A 9,294-nucleotide genomic window follows, 5' to 3' on the forward strand; every position below is an offset into this window, starting at 1 on the left:
AGCATGGATCCTGCAGCTTGTTCGCGCAATCAAGGTATTCATATGGAAAGACACCCTTTCGCGTCAATAAATTGAAATCTTCAGTGGATAATGTTCCAAATTGGGATCGCAAAATTTTTAATTGATCTGTGCTAAGAAAAGATGCTAATTTGTCGAGACTGGTATTTAGAAATTTGTATGAATCGATGAATCGTAATTTAATATAATTTTGCGAGTCTGATTCATCCGTATCTTCAACATGTTTTGTGAAAGAAATATATTTTTCTTTAGTTATAGGTAATACATCAATGTGACCTTCGAAAGCGGTAGCTATTTCCTCGATAATGAAATGCGAATCATAGCCGGATAAATTATGGAAAACTATGGGGATGTAAAACACATTTTTATAATTTAAATTGCACTCCGAATGTGCTGGGCCTCTGAACCGTCCGGACAGATGGCAATGATCGCGAACTCGTACATCGCTAGCCTTGAATGGTTCTTCGCAAATATGACAATGTGCTGCATTGCGAAATGTCGTCAACTGTTCGGGAGTTAAATCCAGCATGGGAACATTACTGGTAAGAATAGGTTTGGCAAAGTTTGCAAAATTTTTAAGTTCGTCGACGAACCATGAAACACAATCTGTGTCGCGGCGACATCGATACATCGACAGTGATGTATCATATGAACAATGCATATAATATGCAATGCTGTGTACATTGTGGTGTTGATATGTATGTAATTTATTATCACCCGTTTGGTTGTCCAACGTTTTTGCGATGATGCACTCCAGATCTGCATATACCACGAAAGGGAGCCGCTCCTTCCTATCGTGGTTGTTGAAATTGAGCAGATTGTCGCCTTCGCTGGGCAGCAGAATGGCGCAGTTATTTATCTGCCCGCAGTCCAGCGAATGCACCTCCAACTTCTCGGTAGATCCGAAGTAGTGCATGCATCTGTAAACCCCAAAAAAAATTTATTTAATTTCACATATATTTCAACATTTTTTAAACATTTCATAAATTTTTTTTATACATACCGATCGCAGATGAATTTCTTGGCTTTGTGCCTGCTCAGCTGCATGCCCACCAGCCTGGACAAGTCCTTAATGCATGCAAAGTGCCCTACATCGCCGTGCTCTTGATTCGGCGTGTAAAGCAAGTTTACATGTCTATCCCTCTTCTGGCTGGTGAGGTGCAGCGGGAAGACTGTTGGCCCCTTCTTCATCTTCTCCTCGAAGCTGTAGACATTGACGGAGATGTCGTTCAGCCGTTCAAACTTCCCAATATACCCCAGAGACATTGGGAACTCAATGCCCTGGAGATTTAGGATCGATGTATATTGCGGGTATGAACCTGGACGTTCAGGATATTTTTTTGCTGGATGTAGAGCTGCGACAACTGCCCACGCGAAACATGTGTTGTCTGAGGATTGTATGCTTATTGTTGCCCTCTTCAGCATGATTTCTCGCGGCAACTTGAAGTGACACCCCGCGCGGAGTGGATTATACTTATTGACATTGACGGTCAGATTCATGATTCTCGCCAATGCCCATCCGCTGTCGCGTTCCTGGAACTCTTCCAGCGATGCCAGGGTGGGTTCGACGACGCATCGCTGGTACCACTCCTGCAGATCGGATGTGTGGAAGAGTTCACAGTTTCGGGTGTTGATGCTTTTACAAGCATGCTTGTCACCTGCCACAAATTCGCCGTTGAACACCGTGTTCACTTTGAGGTTTCGATGTTTCCTCAAAGTGTCCCGAACATGCTCCAGCACAATGGTCTCTGCATCCTGGAGGAAGTTGCGCGGTTCGATATAATTCGAATTTAGGATGACACCTGTTAATACGCGAGTATCGAACGCAGTGTGTATTTCACGCCACAAAAGTCCCGTACTCGAATGTCCGGCACCTTCACGCGCGAAACGTCTGCGCACCAAATGTTTCAATCCTTCGAGTCGCGCGATTCGAGCAACCAACGATTGTCGAACACCGATCGATAATCGCGGGCGTTTCACGCGGCTGTGTTCTTCCAAAGATTCGATACACTCGTTGCACCGTTCTTCCCACGCGAGGTACTCTTCCTGCGAAATCAATCGTTCGGATTGATCCAACAATTGGCATTCTACTTGTGCGAATTGTTCCATGATTGTAAATGGAATGTAAATGGAATGTAAATGTAAATGTAAATGTAAATGTAAATGTAATATCCTTTTTTTTCAATGCAACACGTTGTAACTATTTGAGGCCTTGTGCAGTTTAAAGCGTGCTTTTATACCAGCACAGCGATTTGGTATCTCTGCCTAACTCTTTCGGTGTCTCTCCCCCTCCCTCAAATGCATTGCATGCCAACATGGTTCTATGCAGTTTCTGCTGATATCGCATAATTCTTTCCATGATTCACTCGTATGACGAATTAGTGCGCAAGATCGTTCAACACAGTTTCTACTGATTCCACATAATTCTAAGATTCAGCGCTTCCACAGATATTATATTACATTCAACACGTGTCGAGGCTTTTATCCTTGGAGGCCCAAGTTACATGCAATCGCGCGATATGCTGCGATGTTAAGATTGAACAAAAGCATTATGGAAAAAAAAATGGTAGCTTTAGAATAAAATGTGGTGGGGATTGCACCTCTATTTAAGCCGTCTCCCCGGACGCTATTCCATCAGTCGCTCAGTAGCTTCGCTGAATTTTCGACGGAACAAATAGTGCTCTGAAAGAAAATGTGTAGTACCAGTGCCATGCGTTATTACGTTCCAATCGTGCAAGATGATGGTGTATCTCCATGCAAGGAGAATACATTTAACAGGTAACCTTTCATAATTTTTTATTTATTTATTTATGTTTTTTCATGAAAAAAAAGGTAATTTTCATGATTATGCTTTTAGGCCGCGCCAACCATCGCGTGTCATGGTCAGAAGATACGCATTAACATCCTCGGGCAGCAAATATTTGGAAATTGGAATCAGAGTAGGACCTATAGCCGATGTAGAAATTCTTCTCGGCGATAATCGTGGGAATCATCTCATAATACCATGGCATACATGGAACACACTATTCGACAGCTGTACAACCATCGAGGAACGTGCACAATTGCCCGGATCATCATTGATGCGGATTGATGAATTAACGGTGGAATTTTGTCACATGTATGATTCACCGATTGTAAAGATGACAATGGATACTAAGTCGCTGTATTTCAAACCGAATACAGTAACATTTTTATTTAATCTTGAGCCGTGTGTAAGCTATGTGTATCCGCGGCTCTATCAAACTGCAGAAGAAGTGAGGACAAAATTTAAAACTTTTGTTAACGTGCTGCAACAAAAAAGCGATGCTGTCTCCGAAACATTAGATACACGTTGTGCTGCTAAAATCATACGTGACAGTGAATATTACTGCAAGGATTATCTTGTAGATTGTGAACTGTTAGGATGCGCCATCAATGATATTGTAGTTGATGCTCGCATAAAAAAAAAAATGTAACAATATAGTATCATTTAAAACATATATTATTTCTCCAATTTTATTTACCCGTCTTCCACCTTCTCTCCTCGCATAATTCTAAGATTCGACGTTTCAAAGGTATTATATTTCATTCGTACGTTCTTCATGCCGCCAATGATGTCATCTCATGCAGCTACCCCAGAGGATGAGGGACGTTAGGTAGGAAGGATCGTATATATATTTAAATCGGAGCGTAACAGAGTTCACACATGTCGGGTGCAATGGAAATGTTCAAACGCGCGGTTCTCACGTTGAGCAGGGACTGTAAGAGTTTGTGTACCGCTACACAATGTAGTTATTTTATGGAGAGGTGTGACAGTGTAAGCGACAGTAATAAACGTCGGGCACAAATTATCGCGATACATCTTAATGTATTAAAATTAGAGGCATATTCGAAACTGTCAGAGCTGGAGGAGATTGAGGAGTAGGAGGTGGGAGAGGCGTGTGCACCCACATACACACATATGCACGCACGCACATCGGGAACAACAACGTGACGCGGTAAGTATATTTCGCGAAGAAAATATGGAGATGCTCAAGAACGCATTCGTGGCGTTGTCTCTCTAATAACTTATATCGTAGTATTTGGGAGGATTCATTAATGTTATATCGGTTATTGCGGGTTCTAGGACTCACCGCCTTCACCTCCCTCACCATCGCCCACCCAGTACGCCATCGCCACCTCGTACGCCGTCGCCATCACCTTCGCCACAGCTGCCGCCGTCGCCAGTGGAGGGCGAATTATATCAATATTTTATCATTTAAAACATATTTAATTTTTACTCAAAAAAAAATGTAACAATATATTCTCATTTAAAACATATATTATTTCTCCAATTTTATTTACCCGTCTTCCACATTCTCTCCTCGCATAAATCTAAGGCTGGACCGTCGATTTAATTTATATTTTATATTTTATATTTTAATCCGTTGGACGCAGCGTGTCGCGAACACGATATTGCATATTCGCGTAGCAACGACCTCGGCGAAAGGCACGCAGCAGATAACGTACTCGCTGACAAAGCGCGAAAACGCATCGTTGCGCGAGACTCGACTCTGGATGAAAGAGGAGCTGCAATTTTTCGAGTAAATTTTTCGCATTTAGTATACAGTATGAAACTTTTTATTTCTTGTGTTTCGTAATGATATTAACCATTTTCTATAACGCGTTTGCAAGAGTTTGACCAAACCTAACCACAGTGAACTATAAAAATCTGAATTTATACGAGTACTAGAATAATAAATAGAAAGAATAGATTTACGAGCCGAATGATGTGTTGTTTTTTTTTTCGCTAGCTGTAAATATTTTCTTAGGAGAACTGTTCAGGGTCGGTACAGCGAGCGGGTTTATGATACGTATGTGACTTTACGCTATTTTTGAGGACTAGGCCTTCAAGACATTTTTTCTTGATAAACTAGGATATGGTCGTTAAGGAATCTCCAAACTCTACACGGGACTTGGAATCGTTGGAGCTCTTCCTTGCCTCAATAGCGATTGACGTATCGTAAACCCGCGTTGGCGCACAGCTGCGGACCACCGGGGTCTCGCGGTCGTTGAGTATTTCCCAAAAAATTAATAACAACGCAGCGTTCCTGCTCACTCCTGCATGGTCTACCTGGACACTGGACGGCAGGGTGGGCGGGAATGTTGCTAATTGTTAGGAACCGCCCTGCCAAGGTGACGACGATGAGGATTGGTTTGACCAATCCTCCCTCCGGTAGGCAATGTTCGTCGTTGTCACCTTGGCAGGGGAAACCGAGGCTTTCTTATGGGAAAATTCAGGACTTTTCGTCAGATTACTCTTGGACAAGTAACTTGATCACTAGTTAGTCTCCGCACGAAGACATTCTGCGTATCAGAAGCACCAGCTTCTGAGGGTTCAACTAAGGGTTAGGAGCACAGAGTGGCTGTGCGATAAGCACGACCACGACCAACGATTGTTCTATCAAGAAGAATTGTTCGTGGCCGAAACATTGGTCCTTCGAGCCGGATCTCGTGAATCAGATCCTAGGAACGGTAGTGGGTGACTGTGGTTGGTGAAGGGAAGCTGAGAGCAGGTCACAGGGATCTCCATCCAGCAGCCGACCAACATCACAGACAACATCTCCAATAATATTGGAGCAATCAAGGAAACGGAGCCATCAGTGGACGCTGATATCGTCGTTGGGAAGGCGACAGATCCAGCATCCAGGTTTCGAGACGTGTCATCGGGACAACATCAGTAAGGAGCTGGCCAACAGCGTGGACAGGCCACGTTGGTGCAGCATCCGAACGGGAGGACAAACGTGATCAACGGGACTGCTGTTCAGAGTCAACGTTGGAGGAATCGGCGCTAGAGGGTTTCCTGCGTAACATCAGCGGGAATTGGGTCTGCATCGCATCGCCGAATTACGAAGTCATCCTCTAAGTAAGTCCTTTCCACTTTCACATTCGACTTGCGTGATTAGAACCTCGCCATGGATAGCGAACTAAAAACGTTGATTGCTGAGCGCGGTATACTAAAGGCTTCACTCACGCGTTTAAAGCGGTTTTTCACGGAATCGGCGGGTGTTACACCGATAGGTGCGCTCCAGAAGCGCTTAGATGCGAATGTCGGATTGTACGACAATTTCAATAAAATACAAAATAGGATAGAGCTGTTAGTGTCGGGTACAGATCTAGAAGGGGCACATGAAGCCTTCAGGAAAAAATTCGAAGAGACGTATTTCAAGTTAATAGCCGAAATCGAGTCGCACATTCTGGCTTCACGTTCGTCTCAACGACAACAACCTTCTGCGAGTCCAGCGGTGACGGATGGATCGAATCAAGTACACGTAAAATTGCCGACAATCCAAATTCCACATTTTGACGGGAAATACAATGACTGGATCAAATTTCGCGATACGTTCATGTCATTAATACATGAAAATGAATCACTGTCGGGCCTGCAGAAGTATCACTATTTAAATTCGGTATTGCAAGGCTCTGCAGCACGCGTCATCGAAGCGTTAGGGATATCCGAGGCGAATTATAGGGTAGCCTGGGACGCGTTGGTGACACGATACCAAGACTCGACGGCGTTATTAAGGCACCACGTGCACGCCTTACTGGACATTGCACCAGTTAAAAAATTTTCCGCGAGCGCATTGAGGGATTTTCTGGATGACGCGAAAAATCATTTACTGGCACTAAAATCGCTGGGGGAGCCTGTCGAGAAATGGGATAAGCTAATTGTTCCTTTACTATCCAGAAAACTGGATGTAGTTTCCGCCCGAGAATGGGAAAAACGGGTAATATCTGCTGAAAATATTACGTTCAACCATTTCGCGGATTTTTTAGAGGAACGGTCGAAGTATTTAGAAAATACAACGACGCCAGCTCAGGTAGTGTCGGAAAGGGTCGAGCGACGGTTACAGCCCTCAGGTAGTAGAAGATATGAGAAGGTCACCGCGCACGTAGCTAGCACATTTTCTCAGTGCTCAGCATGTCAGGGCAGTCATGCATTATATAAATGTGACAAATTCAAAAAATTAGATATACGGGGAAAAAGAGATATAGTTTTCAACCACCACAGATGCTATAATTGCCTGGAAACAGGACACTTGGTACAAAATTGCACTCGAAAGGGTTGCTCCATTTGTGGTAGAAGACACCACACCTTACTGCACGAAGATAAGTTTAACCCTTTTAGTGCCAGCGGGCCGATCTATGTGTCTGTGAAATTAGCACGGCCTTCTATTAATAAATAAAAAATAATTGCAGTTCTGATAGCACTTTTAAGAGTTCTAGAGTTCCTGATACAAATTAGAAATAGTTCTAATTAGAAATAGTAGAACTTTTTTTCTCTAAAGTACCAATATTTATTAAAAAATTCAATGTTTTTTGGGAGTTCCCGACAGTTCTTGATTAATAATGGGACAATATAAATTTTCAAGTCGATATCTTAAAAAATACCCTGTTTTTAAACAATTTCTCTTCGTCGGCCAGCACATTTTTGTCGTTGACATTACATAGTCATCTGAGCTGCTGAGGTGCCAAATATTTTTCGAAAAATAAAAAAGTGTGCATTATTGGTTGCATATTTGATCTTAATTCGAGTACTTTAATCTTACCTTTATCATATTTATAAATTAAATGTTTTTAATAATAAACATGCAGAAATGTTTGCAAAAGAATCTTTTGTCTTTAAATTTTTTTAGTTTTGAAATGTTTGCCACTACTGACAAAATCAGTAGAATGCTACTATTTTATTATTCGAAGTATGTAGCTGGCGGTGCCGAGAAGCAATTGTTTTACAATTGCAACAACCAATTGATTGGACCAATTGGTGCTCTCGACGCCTGATAAGCTTTCACTTATCATTGCTTCTTGTTTGTTTGTTTCTTTCGTGTTTGTCTACCTGTGTTTTTGGATTATTTTGTCCAAAATGTAATTAAAATACATTAGGTTCATATAGAAATCTTTAATATCTTACGAAACATTTACATATTGTACTAAATGTGGCGTTATTTTTGTTTTATTACTTGCAATAATTCTCTTATGTTTTAAATCGTCATATTCATACCATTTGTCCTTTGTACGTGCGAAGGTAACATAATGACCGGTTTGGGCAGTACCAAATGAAATATAATTTACTATACCTGCCAAAATGAACATTTTTGTACCAATATTTATAGTCGTGGCTATAGTATCAAGTGTATTTACGATTCTTGTTTCTACTTTATATCTACTATCAGTAATAACAGAGGTGTCTAAAAATAGATGTTCCCAGTATTCAATCTCTGGTGAAATCACTTTTTTACATTTTCGACACGTTATCGTGGAAAATATCGTGTCGTTAATTGCTTCTTGCACATATCCCAGCCCTTTTTTAAAAATTATATCTACATTTAAACATAATTCTATAACATTTCTTCTTTGTATTTTTCCGCATGAACAATTTGATGTAATTGTATAGCTAGGTAGGTCTGTAAGTAAATAATTGCATAAATGTCCTACATTGCAATTAACATCCAATTTTGATGTAGTACGCGTTAATGTATGTATTTCTCCACTGAACAATGACAAACTCATCAATATTTTGGCTCTCTCAATATAATGGTTAACATTAATTTTTCCGCTGCCCAATATCGACATTATAAGGGTAATCATGGTATTATTACTACCTTTATTTCGCATTGCTTTTTCATATTTTTCCATACACGTAATGGAATTTGCTATCAAATGCACTATTGCGTCAAAAGCGCAAGTTTGGGAAATTTTTACAATTTTCCCATCAATCTTAACCGCATCGCAATTATTGCCATTTCGCATAACAGGTATATTCTGATCTTTTGTTAATTTCATGTAATCCCATTCAGGGCAATTATCCAAATAGGAAGGTCTACGTCGAGGTTTTGAAGGAAAACTTATTTCTTTAGGAGATTTACGAACGAGGCCTCGCCAGTTTTCACTCGTGTTGTAATCTTGTTCTTGAACGTTTACAACTTCTCTATTGGACATATCTTCTTCTTTACTAGTTTCTATAGTTTCTATTGAACATTCTATAGATCTATCTGCATCTGTCTGTATCGAACTTGCAGAAGAAATGTCATGTATTATATTTTCTACATGTGCACTTTCAATGTCTTTTGGACAAGATGCTAATTTTAGTCTGCCATTAATATATTCTAAGTGCTCATAAACAAATTTGTCGGCTTTCATTGGTAGTTGGCCTTTGAATACACGATTTTTTATTTCTGCAAACTCTGTTTCAACATAGGTAGAAGTAGCAACTTCTGTGTTTATGTTGAAGAAGGTTTGCATAATGCCACTCCAGAT

At 40.9% G+C, this 9,294-nt stretch overlaps 3 protein-coding genes across 3 annotated transcripts; 2 read left to right on the plus strand and 1 right to left on the minus strand.

The window, feature by feature from the left end:
* Positions 1-54: 54 nt before the first annotated feature.
* On the minus strand, positions 55-2,127 carry LOC122404208 (the record flags this gene model as incomplete). Its single annotated transcript, XM_043408138.1, has 2 exons — positions 1,022-2,127; positions 55-938 (listed from the first exon to the last, which is right to left on the minus strand). Coding segments are annotated over exons 1-2 (1,990 nt in total), but the record flags the coding sequence as incomplete, so codon positions are not given.
* A 536-nt stretch (positions 2,128-2,663) lies between these two features.
* LOC122404209 lies at positions 2,664-5,902 on the plus strand. The gene is made up of 5 exons (XM_043408140.1): positions 2,664-2,796; positions 2,876-3,440; positions 4,124-4,230; positions 5,538-5,749; positions 5,805-5,902. The coding sequence occupies exons 1-5, from the start codon at positions 2,711-2,713 to the stop codon at positions 5,900-5,902; spliced, it is 1,068 nt and encodes a 355-aa protein (XP_043264075.1). The 5' UTR covers positions 2,664-2,710.
* A 49-nt stretch (positions 5,903-5,951) lies between these two features.
* On the plus strand, positions 5,952-7,818 carry LOC122404211. The gene is made up of 2 exons (XM_043408141.1): positions 5,952-6,857; positions 7,735-7,818. The coding sequence occupies exons 1-2, from the start codon at positions 5,952-5,954 to the stop codon at positions 7,816-7,818; spliced, it is 990 nt and encodes a 329-aa protein (XP_043264076.1).
* The last annotated feature ends 1,476 nt before the right edge of the window (positions 7,819-9,294 follow it).

Source organism: Colletes gigas, unplaced genomic scaffold (genome assembly GCF_013123115.1).
Source record: "Colletes gigas isolate AHSC1104 unplaced genomic scaffold, ASM1312311v1 Colletes_gigas_Sc00123, whole genome shotgun sequence".
Classification (NCBI taxonomy): domain Eukaryota; kingdom Metazoa; phylum Arthropoda; class Insecta; order Hymenoptera; family Colletidae; genus Colletes; species Colletes gigas.